The sequence below is a fragment of the Thalassophryne amazonica genome, chromosome 2 (assembly GCF_902500255.1).
Source record: "Thalassophryne amazonica chromosome 2, fThaAma1.1, whole genome shotgun sequence".
Classification (NCBI taxonomy): Eukaryota; Metazoa; Chordata; class Actinopteri; order Batrachoidiformes; family Batrachoididae; genus Thalassophryne; species Thalassophryne amazonica.
The window spans coordinates 134,783,492-134,805,094 of NC_047104.1; the positions used below are offsets into that span (position 1 = coordinate 134,783,492).

The 21,603-nt window shown below is 42.0% G+C and overlaps 1 protein-coding gene across 9 annotated transcripts in view; it reads left to right on the forward strand.

The window, feature by feature from the left end:
• ppip5k1a (diphosphoinositol pentakisphosphate kinase 1a) overlaps nt 1-21,603 on the forward strand; it is a 171,249-nt gene that overhangs the window by 102,968 nt on the left and 46,678 nt on the right. For 5 of the 9 annotated variants that reach the window (XM_034194040.1, XM_034194052.1, XM_034194059.1 and 2 more), the window contains 5 exons: nt 709-823; nt 909-1,016; nt 4,356-4,475; nt 15,841-15,981; nt 16,160-16,253. In XM_034194040.1, coding sequence (XP_034049931.1) covers nt 709-823; nt 909-1,016; nt 4,356-4,475; nt 15,841-15,981; nt 16,160-16,253 — 578 coding nt within the window. The remainder of the gene's footprint in view (nt 1-708; nt 824-908; nt 1,017-4,355; nt 4,476-15,840; nt 15,982-16,159; nt 16,254-21,603) is intronic. The other 4 variants (XM_034194043.1, XM_034194067.1, XM_034194085.1 and 1 more) reach the window with 1 other exon arrangement.

A 21,603-nucleotide genomic window follows, 5' to 3' on the forward strand; every position in this document is an offset into this window, starting at 1 on the left:
GATCCAGCACACAAGTGTCTTAGTGGCTATGAAAAATAGATGGCTACATTCCAGAGGTGGGTATAGACCAGTAACCTGTCTGGATGGTTTCCATCTTTCACCCATGGCAGTTCTGTGGTGTGACCTGACCTGCCATCAGATCGTATGAGCCCAAATAATGAGTGGGTTTAAGTGACAGAAAATGATCATGTACCATAGCAATAGTGATTGAGACGGGGTATGGAATGAGTACCCTTTGCTGTTTCACATAAAACTTTGGTGCTGCCTTGCCTGTCTTGAATAGTAATGAACTGACAGCACTGTATACCGAGATCCCAAAACAGCTGCAGTACCTCAAGATGGTTGGTCGTATAGTTTGCATTGTGTTGACATCTAGAGCCCATACACTGCTGTACTCTCACACAAAATGCTTCAGCCCATGACTGAATCATCTGTTGATAACACCTTGTGAAACTGCACCTTTCCTGAGGAGAACCTCCATGCAAGATGCAGTCACCCTTCTCTGGAGGTGATGCACATCTTGTAGATGGGATAAAACCATAAAGTGTCTGCATTTGCTTGACAGTGTGAATTGGCTCGAATGAAACTGATCAGATAAACATCCTAGTTTTAATATAAAAACTATTTAACCAGAAAGACAAGTAATGTAAAATATTCATCTGGATGTTGGCAGTTCCTTGGAAGTTTTCAAACCGTCTTTATTCGCAGGTACTCTCGTGGTGTGATGTCTCCAGGACGCCATGTTAGGACACGTTTATATTTCACCAGTGAGAGCCATGTCCACTCCCTGCTCAGTATTTTCCGCTATGGAGGCTTGCTTGACGTAAGCAGTCAAACCTCAGTCCCAAAGGTTTATTTCAATGACAGTAAGTTTTGAAACTGAGGCTTTCTGTTTCTATTTGCAAAAGGAGGAGAATGACCAGCAGTGGAAACGTGCCATGGATTACCTCAGTGCTGTGTCTGAACTTAACTATATGACTCAGATTGTAATCATGCTGTATGAGGACAACAATAAGGTATTTTTTTTTTTAATATATTTACAAACACTGCCTATAAAAGTATTTTGCATGTTTTTGTTTTTTTGCCTAACTATATCTGTCCATGTGTCAATCTAATCTGTGTTTGTTTACACACACATACACCAGACCAGACCTGGGCGGCAAAAGCTAGCTCTGGGAGCACTGAGTGTCACCTTGCTTCTTCTTACTTATAAGGTTTTGAATAATCAGGTCCCATCTTATCTTAGGGACCTCATAGTACCATATCACCCCAATAGAGCGCTTCGCTCTCAGACTGCAGGCTTACTTGTAGTTCCTAGGGTTTGTAAGAGTAGAATGGGAGGCAGAGCCTTCAGCTTTCAGGCTCCTCTCCTGTTGAACCAGCTCCCAATTCGGATCAGGGAGACAGACACCCTCTCTACTTTTAAGATTAGGCTTAAAACTTTCCTTTTTGCTAACGTTTATAGTTAGGGCTGGATCAGGTGACCCTGAACCATCCCTTAGTTATGCTGCTATAGACTTAGACTGCTGGGGGGTTCCCATGATGCACTGAGTGTTTCTTTCTCTTTTTGCTCTGTATGCACCACTCTGCATTTAATCATTACTGATTGATCTCTGCTCCCCTCCACAGCATGTCTTTTTCCTGGTTCTCTCCCTCAGCCCCAACCAGTCCCAGCAGAGGACTGCCCCTCCCTGAGCCTGGTTCTGCTGGAGGTTTCTTCCTGTTAAAAGGGAGTTTTTCCTTCCCACTGTCGCCAAGTGCTTGCTCACAGGGGGTCGTTTTGACAGTTGGGGTTTTTCTGTGATTATTGTATGGCTTTGCCTTGCAATATGAAGCGCCTTGGGGCAACTGTTTGTTGTGATTTGGCGCTATATAAATTAAATTGATTTGATTTGCTCTGGGGGAAGGAGCTGGAGCTTTTGCGATAGGTGGAGTGCTACCAGTTAGATCTGGTGGGTCTCGCTTCCACACACAGCCTCGGCTCTGGAAGTACTCCCCTTGGTAAGGGTTGGATCTTAACAGTCAGAGCTCCCCCCCCGGCAACCTGAAGGCACGCTGAGACGATCCTCATGTCCACCAGAGTAAACTCCAATGCAGTGGAGCTCAGCTGCGGGCTTATGAATATCCTCACACCCACTTGGTGCCTCATACACTGGGCAACTCCAGAGAAGAATAATTGTGCGTATGCAGCGAACAGCAGTTCAGAGTATTTGGCCATCTTTGAGTCCCTGGCTGGAGTCCTGCATGGGGCTCAGGTGGGGGACTCCATTGTTCTGCTGGGGGACTTCAGCACACACATATGAGCAATGACAGACACCTGGAGAGGTATGATTGAGAAGAACTGATCTAAACCTGAGCAGTCGTTTGTTATTAACACCATGCTGGCACTGAAGGGCGGCAGTCTCTGTTTTGGGGGAGGCAAAACAGCACGTGTGGGGGGAGTTCGGACCAACCATGGAGAAAGAAATTTGGTTGGCACCAAGGTGCTTCTGTAGGACTGTGACACCTCAGGAGAAGAAAACAGGGAAACCATCCAAGCTGTCTACAGTGAGGATGGGACTCTGTTGTCCTCAACTGAGGAGGTAATCGGGCACTGACTGGAGCACCATCTGTAGGAGAGGCAGAGCTGGAAGCTGATGGGGGGATCATCATCAGTTTCCCTCTAGGAAGACACTGAGGTAGTCAAACAACTCTACAGTGGCAAAGCCCCGGGAGTTGTTGAGAAGTCTGGGACAGTACCAAAGTCTGGGACAGTGGCAGAGGAGTGGCAAACTGGGGTGGTGATCCCTAGATTTAAAAAAAGGGACGAGAAAGAGTGTACCAACTGCAGGGGCATCACACTACTCAGCATCCCTGGTAAAGTCTACTCCAGGGTGCTGGAAAGGAGGGTTTGGACGATGGTCGAATCTCGGATTGAAGAGGAATAATGCGGGATCCATCCTGGCCGTAGAACAACTGACCAGCTCTTCACTCTCACAAGGATCCTGGAGGTTGCCTGGGAGTATTCCCATCCAGTCTACATGTGTTTTGTGGACTTGGAGAAGGTGTATGGTCAGGTACCCCGGGAGATACTGTGGTAGGAGCTGCGGGAGTATGGAGTGAGGGGGTCCCTTCTCAGGGCCATTCAATCTCTATACTCGCAAAGGAAGCACTGTGTTCGAGTCCTTGGGGGTAGGTTGGACTCATTTCCGGGGGCGGGGGGGGGGGGGGGGGTTCTCTGGCAAGTCTGCGCCTTGTCACCAATTCTCTTTGTGATATTCAAGGACAGTGTATCGAGGTGTAGTTGGGGGAAGAGGGTCTTCAGTTTGGTCTCATCACTGCTTTTTGCAGATGATGTGGTCTTGTTGGCTTCATCAGCCTGTGACCTCCAGCACTTACTGGATCGGTTTGCAGCCGAGTGTGAAGCGGCTGGGATGAGGCTCAGCACTTCCAAATCTGAGACCATGATTCTTATCAGAAAACCAATGGACTGCCTACTCTGGGTAGGGAATTAGGTCTTTCCCCAGTTGAAGGAGTTCAAATACCTCTGGGTCTTGTTCACGAGTGATGGGACAATGAAGAGTGAGATTAACTGGAGAATCACTGCAGCAGGGATGGTGTTGCATTCGCCCAACTGTACTGTTGTGATAAAATTTAAAGGGAAGTTTGGGGTCCCCTGCTGGTGCTGTAGCTAGCCCCTGCGATCCGATCCCAGCTAAGCAGTTGAAGATGAGTGAGCTCCTAGTGCTATGTTTGCGCTATGCACAATTTTTCCAGTCACAGCCACAGATGCCTATCACTTCTTCATAGTTGTCTTAGGTATGTTGGTGGCTTCCCTCATGGGTTTCCTTCTTGCATGGCCAGACAGATTCACCATACAGTACCATCCTGTTTGTATTTCTTATGAATGTTCTTGGCCTTTTTTTTTTTTTTTTTTTTTTTACTTTTTCCTTCATTCAGGAATCATTGTATGCCTTATGTCCGGGCCATAAAATAGCCCTCTCAGTTTGCAAGAAGTGTTCGGGTATATTTTGAGGAGAGTGAGGCATGATAAGTGAAGTGAAGCAAAGCGGCCCCAGTTGTCTACCAGAACTAGTTCACTGGTTTGCTCCATTTATTATAAAATGGTCACATTCATTGTCTGCATTTATTAAGTTGAATTTATTTTCCCAAAATGAATGCATCTCTCTCTCTCTCTTATGATTGAGTTCAAGGCTTAAGCACTTATTCAAATGTAGATGGTTCTCTGAAACAGAGAAAGGAGTATAATTTTATTTCCATGTGTGATTGTGATTATCCAGGGGCATTTGGTAGTTCACACGGTCTCCTTTATTATAATGTTGTTGTAATCTTGTCTGTGTCTTTTCTTCCTTAAGGACCTCTCCTCAGAGGAGCGATTCCATGTTGAGCTTCACTTCAGCCCAGGAGTCAAAGGCATTGAGGAGGAGGAAAATGCACCAACTGGCTTTGGCTTCAGGCCTGCTTCTGCTGAGGTAGCAGTGCATTATTTTCACTCACACCCTGCAGTGCATGAATCATGCACAAAGTGAGCATGGAAACAAAATTATTCATTGATGGGGAAAATATTATGGCATTTTCCAGAATATAAATCGCACCGGTTCAAAAATGCTTCTTTAAGAGGACAAAAAAATCTACATACAGTAGTGTTCAGAATAATAGCAGTGCTATGTGACTAAAAAGATTAATCCAGGTTGTGAGTATATTTCTTATTGTTACATGGGAAACAAGGTACCAGTAGATTCAGTAGATTCTCACAAATCCAACAAGACCAAGCATTCATGATATGCACACTCTTAAGACTATGAAATTGGGCTATTAGTAAAAAAAACAAGTAGAAAAGGGGGTGTTCACAATAATAGTAGTGTGGCATTCAGTCAGTGAGTTTGTCAATTTTGTGGAAATAACAGGTGTGAATCAGGTGTCCCCTATTTAAGGATGAAGCCAGCACCTGTTGAACATGCTTTTCTCTTTGAAAGCCTGAGGAAAATGGGACATTCATGACATTGTTCAGAAGAACAGCGTAGTTTGATTAAAAAGTTGATTGGAGAGGGGAAAACATGCAGGTGAAAAAAATTATAGGCTGTTCATCTACAATGATCTCCAATGCTTTTAAAATGGACAAAAAAAAACAGAGACACGTGGAAGAAAACGGAAAACAACCATCAAAATGGATAGAAGAATAACCAGAATGGCAAAGGCTCACCCATTGATCAGCTCCAGGATGATCAAAGACAGTCTGGAGTTACCTGTAAGTGCTGTGACAGTTAGAAGACACCTGTGTGAAGCTAATTTATTTGCAAGAATCCCCCGCAAAGGGGGCGCTACTGAGATGGCTAGAGAGTAGACGTGTTTTTTCGGAGCTCCTTGAGGCACTTAGCTTAAACTCTACAAAAGTTATATTTGCCTGAGTTCTTACCTCCACCACATTGTTTTGAGCATCGCTTATCTCCTGGATACTTTAACCATAACCACACTTTAACGGAACGTCCAGTAAACGTGTGGTAAGTGCACGCCAGAAGGAAGGCGCTAACGCTAATGCCAGTGCTACAGCTAGTAACTTAAAAGTCAGCTCACCGAGTGATGATGACGAGGAGCTCCCTCTTATTTGGAAGAAAATTGAAACGAGCATCCTTCGCTCTATCAATGTCCATTTTGATGACTTCGAACAGAAAATCCAGGGTCTCGTCTCCGGTCAACTGGAACTAATCGAGAAAATGGATGATGTGGAAAACCAGGCTGCAAACCACGCGCAACGCATCCAGAGTCTCGAAATAGAGATGGATGAGTTGCGGCAGGAAAACAAATCTCTCCGCTCTAAGCTTTCTGATCTAGAGGGGCGATCTAGACGCAATAACATTAAAATAGTTGGCATTGGTGAAGGAGAAGAAAAGGGAAGACCGACCGATTTTGTATCCCACTTGATTCCCAAATTACTCGGCGCGGAGAACTTTGACAAGCCAGTGGTGATTGACAGGGCACATCGCTCGCTCCAGCAGAAGGCCCTAAACCTCGCACCCTCATCGTATGTGTGCACTACGCCCAGGACAAAAAGAAGATTGTTCGGATATGCCAGCAACGCTCCCTGGAATATGGTGGAAAGCATGTTTAAATCTTTCTCGACTATACATCTGAGGTCATGGAGAAACGGCGGAGCTTTAAGGAAGTGCTACGCGCGCTGAGGGAGAAAAACATTCAGCATGATCGCTGCTTCCCTGCTCGGCTTCACATACATCATCAAGAGCAGGTAAAAGTTTTGGCAGTCCTGCTGAAACAAAATGCTTCATGGACAAAGAACTAAAGTAGACGGAGGACAACAACGTTAACACAAGTAACCAAGTTGATGCTTTCATGAAGGCAAAATGTAATTTTCTGTGCCTCTCAGGAGCACCGTAAAATAGATCAGGCTATTCAGCTGAGTTTTTGTTTGGCCAGTGGCCTCATGAAGGTGGCCCAGCTTCATTTGGGGAAGCTACGGGTGGGTATGTGGTTCATACACACACATGTTCAGTGTGCATATTTCATTTTTGTTTGTTCTTCTCATGTTCTTTGTGTATTTTCAACTGCCAGACGTGTTTAAAAACAGCAACTGTACTCTGTTTTATATTACGTTCAGTCAACATACATGAACAATCCAACTAATTAATTGTCCTTGGTGACGTGGAATGTCAGAGGATTGGGCAACCCTATTAAACGGGGAAAAGTTTTTGCTCATTTGAAGCTATTAAAGACAGATATTGTTTTCTTGCAAGAAACGCATGTTAATGCCACACAACATAAAAAACTCAGAGCTAATTGGATTTCTCAAGTGTATCACTCCCCATTCACATCCAAAGCAAGAGGGGTAGCCATTCTTTTTCGCAAATCTGTACCTTTTAACTTTCAGTCTAGTGTAACAGATCCTAATGGTCGTTTTATTATTGTAAAGGGGCACATCAATCGCTTTCCAGTGACCCTAGTCAATTTATATGGACCAAATTCAGATGATCCAGCCTTTTTTTCGTAAAGTATTTGAACCAGATGTTAACAATTACAACCTGGTTATTGGAGGAGATTTCAACTGTTATTTGGACCCCTATTTGGATAGATTTCAAGAGCCCCTCCACCTCACATTCTCTCAGTACAAACGCTCAATAACTTAATTAAATCAAAAAATGTTGTGGACATTTGGAGGTTACAGCATCCAACTGTGCACGATTATTCATTCCATTCCCATGTCCATAAGTCATACACGCGCATAGATTACTTCTTGGTTGATTCCAGACTCATTTCTAATATTTCATGTAGTAAATATCATAACATAATTATCTCCGATCACAGTCCAGTTAGTATTAACCTTCAATTGAATTTTCCTAAGCAAACGTATAGTTGGCATTTTAACTCTCTGTTGCTTGCAGAGCCAGCCTTCCACACATATACAACCCCTGGCAAAAATTATGGAATCACCGGCCTTGGAGGATGTTCATTCAGTTGTTTAATTTTGTAGAAAAAAAGCAGATCACAGACATGACACAAAACTAAAGTCATTTCAAATGGCAACTTTCTGGCTTTAAGAAACACTATAAGAAATCAAGAAAAAAAGATTGTGGCAGTCAGTAACGGTTACTTTTTTAGACCAAGCAGAGGAAAAAAATATGGAATCACTCAATTCTGAGGAAAAAATTATGGAATCACCCTGTAAATTTTCATCCCCAAAACTAACACCTGCATCATATCAGATCTGCTCGTTAGTCTGCATCTAAAAAGGAGTGATCACACCTTGGAGAACTGTTGCACCAAGTGGACTGACATGAGTCATGGCTCCAACACGAGAGATGTCAATTGAAACAAAGGAGAGGATTATCAAACTCTTAAAAGAGGGTAAATCATCACGCAATGTTGCAAAAGATGTTGGTTGTTCACAGTCAGCTGTGTCTAAACTCTGGACCAAATACAAACAACATGGGAAGGTTGTTAAAGGCAAACATACTGGTAGACCAAGGAAGACATCAAAGCGTCAAGACAGAAAACTTAAAGCAATATGTCTCAAAAATCAAAAAATGCACAACAAAACAAATGAGGAACGAATGGGAGGAAACTGGAGTCAACGTCTGTGACCAAACTGTAAGAAACCGCCTAAAGGAAATGGAATTTACATACAGAAAAGCTAAACAAAAGCCATCATTAACACCTAAACAGAAAAAAAACAAGGTTACAATGGGCTAAGGAAAAACAATCGTGGAGTGTGGATGACTGGATGAAAGTCATATTCAGTGATGAATCTCGAATCTGCATTGGGCAAGGTGATGATGCTGGAACTTTTGTTTGGTGCCGTTCCAATGAGATTTATAAAGATGACTGCCTGAAGAGAACATGTAAATTTCCACAGTCATTGATGATATGGGGCTGCATGTCAGGTAAAGGCACTGGGGAGATGGCTGTCATTACATCATCAATAAATGCACAAGTTTACGTTGATATTTTGGACAATTGAAAGGATGTTTGGGGATGATGAATTCATTTTTCAAGATGATAATGCATCTTGCCATAGAGCAAAAACTGTGAAAACATTCCTTGCAAAAAGACACATAGGGTCAATGTCATGGCATAGGGTCAATGTCAACGAGCAGATCTGATTAGATGCAGGTGTTAGTTTGGGGGATGAAAATTTACAGAGTGATTCCATATTTTTTCCTCTGCTTGGTCTAAAAAAGTAACCGTTACTGACTGTCACAATCTTTTTTTTCTTGATTTCTTATAGTGTTTCTTAAAGCCAGAAAGTTGCCATTTGAAATAACTTTAGTTTTGTGTCATGTCTGTGATCTGCTTTTTTTTTCTACAAAATTAAACAACTGAATGAACATCATCCGAGGCCAGTGATTCCATAATTTTTGCCAGCGGTTGTATCAATGACCAGATTTCTTTATTTCCCGAGACTAACGATAATGGTGAGGTCAACGATTCAACACTGTGGGAAACTCTTAAAGTCTACATTAGAGGACAAATAATATCTTTTGAGGCGAGACGCAATAAGATAAAATATGGCAGACTAAAAGAAATTGAGGGAGAGCTAAAAGCTGCACATCAAAGTTATCAACTTTCTAAACTTCAGGCAGATTACAACAACATCAACATCAAGGCAATTAAAAGGTGAGCGAGCAAAACGCTGCACCTATAAAGTTAGATCTAGTTCTGGATCAGTTTTGACAGATTTACAGGATATTAATGACTGCTTTAGAGACTTTTATTCCGATATTTATTCATCAAAAACTAATGCTACAAAGGAAGATATTGAAGCCTTTCTTTCCTCTCTTCGTTTTCCACATCTAAAAGTTACCACGCGGGACTATTTGGACTCATATTTTACTTCTAGTGAACTGTTGGAGGCCATAAAGTCATTTCTTTCTGGAAAGGCTCCTGGGCCTGATGGGTTTGGCCCAGAGTTTTATAAGGCCTTTGGAAGCAAGTTGGTCCCGCTGTTATTAAGAATGATACGTCACATTTTTGCCAATAAGCTATTGCCATCATCTCTTTGCGAGGCAAATGTTTGTGTCCTGTTGAAGAAGGGAAAGGATGACGCTGACCTGAGCAGCTATTGACCCATCGCTCTATTAAATTATGATCTAAAAATAATTACCAAAATTTTAGCAACAAGGTTAGGAAAATGCATAGAGCATATTTTACATCCCGATCAAACAGGGTTTATCCCTGGTAGATATTCATTTTGCAATGTTCGGAAGATCCTGAACATCCTGTTTTCAGATAAAAATAAAATTGATGGTGCTGCCATACTGTCTTTAGATGCACAAAAGGCCTTTGATACCGTAGAATGGCCCTATCTTCTCAGAGCCCTTGAAAAATTTGGTCTAGGTAATACCTTTATTCAGTGGGTCAAGATCTTGTACACTGATCCCAGATCCTCAATTCTTACTAATGGAAACAAGTCTAAACAATTTTCTCTGGGAAGAGGAGTGAGGCAGGGTGATCCGCTGTCCCCCCTGCTTTTCAACATTGCACTGGAACCATTGGCCATAGGGATTCGCGAACATCCCAATATTAAAGGTATTAAGTTGGGCGATATCGAGACTCGTGTAACTCTCTATGCAGATGATCTGCTTATTTGTTTATCTGATCCAAAAACGTCTATTTCTATCCTTTTGGACTATGTCAACTCATTCGGTCATATATCTGGGTATGTTATAAATTGGGGAAAGAGTGAGCTTATGCCTCTTGGGGATAAACTGCCTAAAGTATTTCTAGAATCTGTTCCTTTTAGTGTAGTAAATCATCATTTCAATTACCTGGGGTTAAAATTAACTAAAGATCCCAAAAATATATTTAAGGCAAATTTTTCTGATTCAATGGAAAAGCTTAAAAGTAATATTGAGGCCTGGAGAATCTTACCACTAACTATGATAGGACGAGTCAATGCAATTAAAATGGTTACTTTACCAAGATTCTTATACTTGTTTCAGAACTTGCCCATTTATCTTAGTGCATCCATCCATCCATCAATTTTCTTCCGCTTTATCCGGAGTCGAGTCACGGGGGCAGCAGCTCAAGCAAAGCCGCCCAGACCTCCTGATCCACACACACCTCCCCCAGTTCCTCAAGGGGAACCCCAAGGCGTTCCCAAGCCAGCCAAGAGATGTAGTCCCTCCAGCGTGTCCTGGGTCTTCCCTGGGGCCTCCTCCCAATGGGACGTGCCCGGAACACCTCTCCAGCGAGGCGTCCAGGGGGCATCCGGAAAAGATGCCCGAGCCACCTCAACTGACTCCTTTCGATGTGGATGAGCAGCGGCTCGAATCCGAGCACTTCCCGAGTGACCGAGCTCCTCACCCTATCTCTAAGGGAGCGCCCAGCCACCCTGTGGAGGAAACTCATCTCGGCCGCTTGTACTCGCGATCTCGTTCTTTCGGTCATGAGCCAAATCTCATGACCATAGGTGAGGATCAGAACGTAGATCGATCGGTAAATCGAGAGCTTTGCCCCCCTACTCAGCTCTCTCTTCACCACGACGGTCCGATACAGCGACCGCATCACTGCAGATGCTGCACCGATCCGTCTATCGATCTCACGCTCCATCCGTCTCTCACTCATGAACAAGACCCCGAGATACTTAAACTCCTCCACTTGAAGCAAGGACACTCCACCGACCTGAAGAGGGCAAAGCACCTTTTTCCGGTCGAGAACCATGGCCTCGGATTTGGAGGTGCTGATCTTCATCCCGGACGCTTCACACTCGGCTGCAAACCGCCCCAGTGCACGCTGAAGGTCCTGATTTGACAAAGCCAACAGAACCACATCGTCCGCAAACAGCAGAGACGAGATTCTGTGGTTCCCAAACCAGACCCCCTCTACACCCTGGCTGCGCCTAGAAATTCTGTCCATAAAAATAATGAACAGAACCGGTGACAAAGGGCAGCCCTGGCGGAGGCCAACGTGCACTGGAAACAGGTTTGACTTACTACCGGCAGTGCGAACCAAGCTCCTGCTGCGGCCGTACAGGGACTGGATAGCCCTTAGCAAAGGACCCCGGACCCCGTACTCCCGGAGCACTCCCCAGAGGGTGCCCCGAGGGACACGGTCGAACGCATTCTTCAGATCCACAAAACACATGTGGACTGGTTGGGCGAACTCCCATGAACCCTCGAGCACCCGATGGAGCGAGTAGAGCTGGTCCAGTGTGCTGCGACCTTTAGTGCATCCTTTTTTAAAAAAAATTGGACTCTATTATCCTGCCCGTTGTCTGGGGATTTAAATCTCACAGGATATCTAAGGCTCATCTCTATAAATCAATGGATAAAGGAGGCCTTGGTCTCCCAATCTTTAAACATTATTATTGGGCCGCCAACTCCAGGGTTCTCACCTATTGGAAACAAGGGAGCTCTATCAACCGAGAGGGGCGAGGTGCCGTCCCCTCTTGGTTACAACTTGAGGCTCCCGAGGCTGATAACATTTCACTACATACACTTTTATTTTCAAGTGTCACACTGGAAAATTTGAACCAGCAAAACTTTGTTTTGAGAAATTCTGTACGTATCTTGCGTCAGATTAAAATGGGAAATCAACTTCCTAAAGACTGTATCTATGCTCAGATTTGCAACAATTCCCTCTTTAAACCTGAGCAGATGGATGCTGCATTCAACATTTGGAGAGAGAGGGGCATTTCATCTTTTGCCGATCTGTATATAGATGGTCTTTTTCCCTCATTTGCCCAACTACATCATAAGTACAATATTCAAATTCACATTTCTTTCACTATCTACAAATTAGGGACTAAATGAAACAAACATTTAAAGTCTTTGAATTTATTCCAAACACACATTCATTTTATGAGAATCTAAGGCTATGTCCCAACTCTAAACATTTGATTTCCAGGTTTGTTGATAGTTTTATCATTCATGTTTCCACTGAACATCTGCGTGTATCCTGGGCTAAAGATCTCAATTCAGAAGTACCATAGGAACTATGGGATGAAGCCATGTCAAAGGTTCACTCCTGTTCCATTAACAGTCGCTATAGACTTATCCAGTACAAAGAAATTCACAGATTATATTATTCAAAGACAAAACTAAGCAAAATGTTTCCCAATGTATCTTCTCAATGTGATAAATGTCCTTCTGTTGAAGGAACACTAGCACATCTGTTTTGGTTTTGCCCCAGAGTATTTGGGTTTTGGTCTGCAATTTTTAATTGGTTTTCTAAATGTTATTCCAGAGATATTTAACCAGATCACCATATTGCAATGTTTGGATGTTCTTCTAATCAGCTTGGGATACACAACTGATTTATGGTCAGCATTACAACTTGGAATGGTATTTGCCAAAAAACTTGTCCTGATGACCTGGAAATCCACCAACCCTCCAAGTTTTGAACATTGGCTTAGAGAAATGGTCTCAGCGATACAGAAGGAACGTCTTTGCCTGGACAATACGGACAGACAACACAGACATGCTGCAATATGGGGACCTTTTCTGGCTCAATGCCAGATTATTGCTCATGGATAAAAGTTTCTGACTGTAAATTTGATATAGATCTCATCAGTTGTATGTTTATACCACTTCGTTGTCTCTGGTCTGGCAGTTTGCTGTTTTTGGTTGTTGCCTTGTTTATTTTTACTGTTCCTTGTATCTTCATAAAGATGGAAATTGAAAAAAACATAATAATAAGAATCCCCTGCAAAGTCCCTCTGTTAAATAAAAGACATGTGCAGAAGAGGTTGCAATTTGCTAAAGAACACAACAACTGGCCTAAAGAGAAATGGAGGAATATTTTGTGGACTGATGAGAGTAAAATTGTTCTTTTTGGGTCCAAGGGCCGCAGACAGTTTGTGAGATGGCCCCCAAACTCTGAATTCAAGCCACAGTTCACAGTGAAGCATGGTGGTGCAAGCATCATGCTATGGGCATGTTTCTCCTACTATGGTGTTGGGCCTGTATATCACATACCAGGTATCATGGATCAGTTTGGATATGCCAAAATACTTGAAGACGTCATGTTGCCTTATACTGAAGAGGACATGCCCTTGAAATGGGTGTTTCAACAAGACAATGACCCCAAGCACACTAGTAAACGAGCAAAATCTTGGTTCCAAACCAACAACATTAATGCCTTGCAGATGTGAAGAAATCATGAAAAACTGGTTATATAACTAAATACTAGTTTAGTGATTCACAGAATTGCTAAAAAGCAGTTTCAACATAATAGTTTTGAGTTTGTAGCATCAACAGCAGATGCTACTATTATTGTGAACACCCCCTTTTCTACTTTTTTTTTTTTTTTTTTTACTAATAGCCCAATTTCATAGTCTTAAGAGTGTGCATATCATGAATGCTTGGTCTTGTTGGATTTGTGAGAATCTACTGGTACCTTGCTTCCCATGTAACAGTAAGAAATATACTCAAAACCTGGATTAATCTTTTTAGTCACATAGCACTACTATTATTCTGAACACTACTGTAAGTTGCGCCGGAGTATAATTTGCATTTATCACTTAATGGAAGAAGAAGCAAAATGGATTTAATCACTGTCTTATTTATTTATAAGGCACACACATAGACTTCCCATAATAGAAAGGTATTTTGGTCACGTGACCTACAGCGCAGAACTGCCCATGTTGAAAGGTTGAAACGCTGCAGCGGTCTCGCGCTGTCAGTGGAAAATGCATGCTCTGTGCTTGTAATCACTGTCAATTCTCTGGCCGATTTGTCCGCCGTTATTTAAATTTAAGATGTGTGCTTAGGTCAATTCAGATATGTAGATTTGATTTCTGAAGTCAGATATATCATAACTGTTGATGCTTTCTCCATATAAGGCTGCAAATGGAGCGTAAAGTGGAGCTCCTGTCAATAGAAAACTCATGTCATCAGTCAACTCTCTGGCTGATTGCTCTTTTTTTCTCTCTCTCTGTGCTTTGACTGTGAAGGATTAGAATGACATCATGAGCGGAAGAGGCAAAACAGGCGATAAAGCCATACCCAAGGCGAATACTTGCTCCTCCCGTGCTGGATTGCAGTTTCCAGTCAGCCATGTCCACCGTCTGCTGGTGGCGGCTGTGCGGGGCGTGTGGGTCCCGGAGCGCCCGTTTACCTGGCAGCTGTGCTAGAGTGTCTGGCCACTGGGATCCTCAAGCTGGCCGGTGGCGCTGCTCGGTTCAGTTGGAAGGCTTGTATCATTCCCCATCACCTACAGCTGGCTGTCTGCAACGACGAGGAGCTCATGAGCGACGTTGCCGGCCGGTTCAGGGATCTTGACAGTCAGATGCTCGAGCACAGCCACCGGGTGAACGGAGGCTCCAGCACCCATGCGCTCCCCGTGGCTGCCCTTCCTCAGCGGGCGGTGGGTGTGGTCGCCTGGGGGCTGCGGTCCAGAACTTGATGATTGCATTCTAAACCTTCACTGTCAAAGCACAGAGAGAGAGAGAAAAAAAAGAAGAATCAGCCAGAGAGATGACTGCATTTTCTATCGACAGTACATAATGCAGAGCCCCACTTTATGCTCCATTCACAGCCTTATATTCAAGATGGCGGGGCTGTGATCTGCTTGGGGCAGGCCTTTTGTATAGCTCGACCCTATCTAGTACATCTGTTGGCACACATGGTGTTGAGAAGCACAGCAAACGAAGTAATTGTCACTATACAGATTCAAATGCGAGTAAACGGCTTCTCTCAGCCTCTGAACAGACAATTATACTATGTGAGGTGAACATGCCTTGCAATGAAACGTTTGAAAACCCAGTGTATCATTTATTTATTTACAACACAAACCCTGCTATAACCATCAGAAGCTAAGAGCTAATTAATGTTTTTGTTAAAGTGTAAACTGCTTCTTTAAGCCACTGAACAGACAGTGAACCTAACCTGCATGTCCTTGGAACTTGGGGGATGCCGGTGTTCCTAGAGGAGACCAAAGCAAACACCTGGAGAACATACAAACACAACACTGAATGGACAAGGTCGGAAGCAAACCTGGGACTTTGTCATTGTAAGGCAACAGTGGCAACCACTAAACCACCAAAAAAAAGAGAACAAAAAATGAAACTGTCAGAAAACATGAAGCTACATTACAAAAATACTGGCCAAGAATTACATCATAGTCGTTTGATTCCTTGTGGCTCATTTTCCAAATTCTGTTTGACATCTTCCAATAAGAGATAAAACAATTATAATAATTTTTGGTGAGGTATTGATTGTATTTTGCTGTACCCACAAAATATACACTCTACCTCAAATGTTCATCACTGGGCAAATGTGTCCACAATTATCACAGTGGGATTGCTGGCATTGCACATAGAATCACAGCTAAGGGTTTGGACCTAGTGTTAGCCAGCAGACACATCATGCCTTTTATGTGCTTTTTCAGAATGGACAGAAACAGACAGACCCTGGCAGCCTGGAAGACTTATCACGTGATGAGACTGACCGCAGTGTGCCGCTGAGTGAGCCAGTCACCATTCAGAGGAAATCCCCTCTCATTCGCAATCATAAGACTGGATCTATGGAGGTGAGCTGCATAAAGCAGTGCACCCAGTGATAAACACAAAAAAAGAGCTGTGAAAAAAGAGTGTTCTTGCACAAATATTCAGTCTCTAACTTCACTGCTGCTATTAAACCATTTTCCATATTGGATTTTGGAAGTGCATACCAAATTATCTGTGCGCATGCATGCAATTTTCCACCAGGTCCTGTCAGAGACATCGTCCTCCAAAGTAGGCAGTTACCGTCTCTTCTCCTTCTGCTCACGTCAGTCTCCTGAGATGAAACAGAGTGGATTAGGTGGGTATCATAGCGCTCTGTTGCCATGACAACAGAGTTTATAGATGACTGTTAAGAAATGGCTCAGAATAGGAGGGGTCGGTTCAGGTTTCATCACTGAATTTTGACCTAGAGAACATGGCCATAAATAGAAATGATGCAGTCTGTCTAGGAATGCATACAGTCAGTGGTGTATTGAATTATTTTTTTGAACTAGGTTTCAGTATTTGGAAATATTTCTTCATGATGGAGTTGGACTATTTTGAGTTTTGATTAATAATAACCCTGACTGCAAATTTGCAACTGTCTAAATGCCTAAATGTCTTTGTCAGTATTATAATTCTGAAGCACATACTTCCTGGATGGTAAATGACAGTTCAGTAAATATATTTTCTTCTTTGGTTTTGTGGCTTCTGAATATGTTGAACTTGTTCCCTGCATCTTACACACACATGTAGGAGATCAGGAACTGATCATTTAATCATGAGACCTGAACTCTGAATTAAAACATTACAGGTCACAATTAAAACCTGATGACAAAAGAAAATGCTTTTTCTATGGATATTTTTGTTTTTTCATCCAGTACTACTGTATGCTTCCGTTGTGCTGTATCAAAAGCAACAAAAATGACTCAAAATAAGGAACAATGAAAGCCAGGAATCAAACTTTTCCAACAGATTCTCATGCTGCTTTAAGGTTTTAAATTCTAGCTGGTCTTAATTTTTACACGTTCATGCAAGTGATCCTGCCGATTGAGATATTTCTGTCTTAAAGCTGGGTTTTTACTTCACTTCAATTAATTTTTTTCCTCAAAAGTCTACACGTGGGAGGTGTGGTCCAGGATGCTGTGCAGCTTCCTCAGCATCCTCCTGAGTCCAGTTCAACCCCCAGGACAGAGCCAGCTCTCCTGATGAGCTTGTTAAATCTATTCATGTCATCTGCTTTCAGCCTGCTGCTCCAGCACACTACAGTGTAGAAGATGATGGTGCAGACCACCAAGTGATAAAATATCTGCAGCATATTTCTGCAGACATTGAAAGATTTGAGCCTCCTGAGGAAGTACAGTTGGCTCTGACCTTTCTTATACACAGCATTTGTGTTTACAGTCCAGTCTAGTTTGTTGTCTATGTAACATAACTAACATAACATACTTTTTTCGAATATTGTGATAGTTCTTTGTTTTTTTTTTCTTTCTTTCTTTTTTAAGTGCATTCCTTGGTTGCTCACTTGTTTTCACTCGCAGTCACCACAGCAGATCCAGTGAGGATTTGCGTGTTGATTTGGCACAGGTTTTACGCCGAATGCCCTTCCTGGCGCAACTCCATATTACATGGAGAAAATGTGACAGGGGTGGAGTTTGAACCAGCAACCTTCCACACTGAAACCAAACACACTAACCAGAAAAATTGGTGCAGAATGTTGTTGAGGCCCCTCCCTCCTTACGTGTTCTAAAGGGGTGAACCCACGTAGGATGACACACTATGGGACACACCCTGACAGTTTTTTCCCCCCACAGTTTACCCACACATTTGTCTCCTAGACGCCTGTTATAATTGCATTGGAACTTTTTAAAAACACCACCAACAACACACACCACAAATAGGGCACAGGTTCACAGCAGAGAGCACTGCAGTTTCCAAGAGAGTGTATTTTTATTGTATAATTGTATAAAAGCTTTTGTTTCTGCAATTAAATTGGCAGTAATACCATTGTTCCTTTTGGATGAGCTTACGCTATGCAGTCTGGATCATGCTGAGTGTGTGTCTTGTTTGTTTGACTAGGATGAGCGCTCTGGGCAGTGGCTGGTGCTGGCTTGCTGGTGCAAGTTTGGCCGAACTTGCAGAGATGTTCTGCAGCATGATCCAGCCAGACCTGTGCCTTAGACCAAGTGGGAAATCGCTAAAATACTAAGTCTAGTTTTCTGTGAAATGAGTGCTCACTTGCTGTCAAGTAAAAAGATGATTTATATTAAGCTTCATCATGAACAGATTTACAAAATATGTTTTCTGTAATGGAGAGCCAATTTTGCCACTCCTGCAGGTACTAAGCACAAGCAGGAGCACTGACAGAATGTCAGTGACAGGACTGTTCAGTTTAATATTATTGTTACTACTTGGATAATGCAGTCTTCAATTCATTCATCAAGATTTGGTTTAAAAAATAGTCTTTTTTTTCCCATCACTTTAATGTGAATCATGGTATGCTGAAAACATTTCCTCTTCTGCTTCCAGCAAATCTTATCAGGCGCGCAGCAGTATGATTGATAAATCCTGTATTGCATAAATTATTCAAGCCAGACAGACATTATATGGGGAGGTGGGGTGATGTAATTATTATTAAAAATTCTCATTATCTTCCCACACTGGACTGCATACGTCCATGTTGTCTGTGCCTTTTACCTTATGTAAAACTATATATAGTGTGAAAACAAAGATCTGTGTAGATGGAGTTTGTAACAATTTATCAAACATGAATACTCATGACATTTGAAAAACACACTGTGCCTCTTTGGCACATACTTTGTGTGTGCAAAAATAATCCCCAGCTCTGTATGCAGATAAAAATGAAATTAAAACGCATCTAATTTTGAATGTATGATTGATAAATCCCTTATTGCACTATTTATTTTCACCTAAATACTGTCCTGTTGTTGAGCGTCATAGGTGGGTTCACCCCTTAAGTCATCACAAATCTTCACACTACTATGGATTTGTGATTCTTGTCATGCACAGGCACTGAATGATGGAACCTTTTCACATTGAGACAGACACAGGTAGCGCCATTTATAAAAGTTTTATTAAACCACAGATGCAAGCAGTGAGATAAAACATCAAACTGAAATCCCACTGGTTAGACAAGGGATGCAACAAAGAGTCACTGTATGAACTGAAAATCACCTCTTGAAAACAAACACAGTTCTAGGCTGAGGCAGCAGAGGGCACTACGAGATCAGAGCAAAAACTCTCCTCTTGAAATGAACGTTGTTTCCAGTAGGTGGGAGCAGTCTTGAAGCTCAAACAGAAAAGTTACTTGCAGCAGTGGTGATTAATTCCCAGTAGTGACAGTCCTCTTCAAAACAAAATTGAGTGATTAAAAACAAAACCAGTGTCCGTATCCGCGAAGCAACTCAAACGCGACTCAAAGAGCTCCTAACTTAGCCTAAAATTTCCTGGCAAGGAATCTTAGCCTAAGAGTGAGCCAAGTCTGAGAGCAAGCCTGAGCAAGGAGGGGATGAGGCGGGGTTGACCCCGTTGCTAGGTATGACGTGGTCCTCTAAGAGCTGTGATTAGTTGACACAGAAAGGGCAGGAGAAATTAAAAAACAAATACGCTCTCACCCTCCTAATCAGGAATGGACAGTAAAATCATCCAGTCATATAACCTGAACTGCATTAAGACATATAATCGTGAGGATAATTTTATGATGATGAAACCCAGCAAAACGAAAAGAATTGTTACACAGCTTCAAAATATTTGAACGTACCTCATTCACATGCGCATGTGAGTTTATTTAGTACGTTCATTGTGAGTACATAATATAATTGTAAATACGTTAAAAATACATGCATGGCACAAAGTGAAAACACTTATTTCCATTGTGGTCTATTTAAAATCAAATGAGAAAATAGATGTAATAATAAAAGAAAAATAACTATTTTAATAATACTGATAATGATCATATTAACTGTGTGTATATGATAACAAGAACCTAAACAATTTATAAATACATTAAGACAGCAAATTAACATAAAATAATTACATAGATCAAGTGGGTAGCATGTTACTGACTCAATATCTCTGCTTCCTTTGTCTTTTCTGCCATCTTGTCTATTAAAAGTCACCTTAGGAGCTCTCTTAAGGTCTAAGGTGCTTTGCAGACAACTTTCATCTTACTAAGGGAAAATTTTAAGAAATGTCTAAAAATTCAAAGAATTCTAAGATTTTTCTTAGAATAGCATCACTCGGAGATATTTTTAGTCTTAGGCTGCTTTGTGGATATGGGCCCAGGTCTTCACTTACAAAAATAGCAAAGACTGGTTTCCAAAACAGGATGCAAAATCAAGGTCAAGGGGCCAGCATCAGTACAACACTGAAAAGCTAAACTTGGGCTAACAACTCTGAGCTACCTTAAGAATAAACAAGTGAAATGGAAGACTGTAGTCACATGTGGCCACAAGAACTCACAACTGGATGAGATGTTCTGGCAGCGTGTGCACGAAATGACCCACCTTAAGAAGGGTTTTGCAGTAGTCCGTGAAAGTGAGGACTGGTGGGGTGTCAGCCAAAGAGGAAGACCCAGAAGGCTATTTCACAGGGTTGCTCGGTTACAGGAGAACAGCAAAGCTGACTAACGAAAAGCCATAACTCCAAAATAGAAACCATCACACCAATACAATCGGCGGGCTTGGCGAGTACACAGAACACAGAATGCAAATATGAGGTATAATGAGATACACTGCTGTCGATAATGATTAAGTGTTTCAACAGTGCCAATCTTAAAATATGAACATTTTTTTAACTGATGGATTTTCAAACACTATCCATCATCTCTTGCTCATTTAGCTGTTAGCTTCTCTGAAAAGAAAAAAAAAATTGTTACCAGCAAGAGTCATGACTGGTTCTTTTTGTGTTTCATTATTTGTTATCCACTCAGGTCCATTAATATTTGGACAATGACAGAATTCTTGTAATTTTTCTTTTGTATACCACCACAAAAGAGGTGAAATCAATCAACAATCAAGATGTACTTCTAATGTATTCTCAGCTTTATTACAAAAGACTTAACAGAAATATCAAAATTTAAGCAATTTGTACACATTCTCCATTTCTTGTGTGTGTAATTGGAGAAACAATATAAATATTAGCGCTAACATCAAACATGTCTTGGTGGCTTCCCTCATTAATCTTCTATCATGTTCAGCTGTCTTGGTGGCTTCCCTCATTAGTCTTCTTGCATGGTCAATCAGTTAGTTTTTAAGAACGGCCTTCTCCAGATAGATTTACCACACAGTACCATACTGTATGTCTTAATGTTTGTTGTAAATATAAAGTCCATCCACTGACTTGTCCAAATTGGGTGTGTAAAACTGATGATTTGTTAACTTTTATTATAGTGAGGTTGTTCAGTTACCTCAGAAAATTAGGGGAATGGGTATAAAATGGCTGTAATTCACAAGTGAATGACATTTTTGTTCAACCTCTTGAATTAAAGTTGAACATCTGCACTACAAGCACATCTTGACGGTTTCATTTCACCCTAGTTGTTGTGTACAAAGGCAAAACTACAAAAAGAGGGATCTGACTGTATGACTGGCACTCTTTAGTCAATTTAAGTCTCTGCTGACTTAAAACAGGCCTTCAGCTCTAACTGA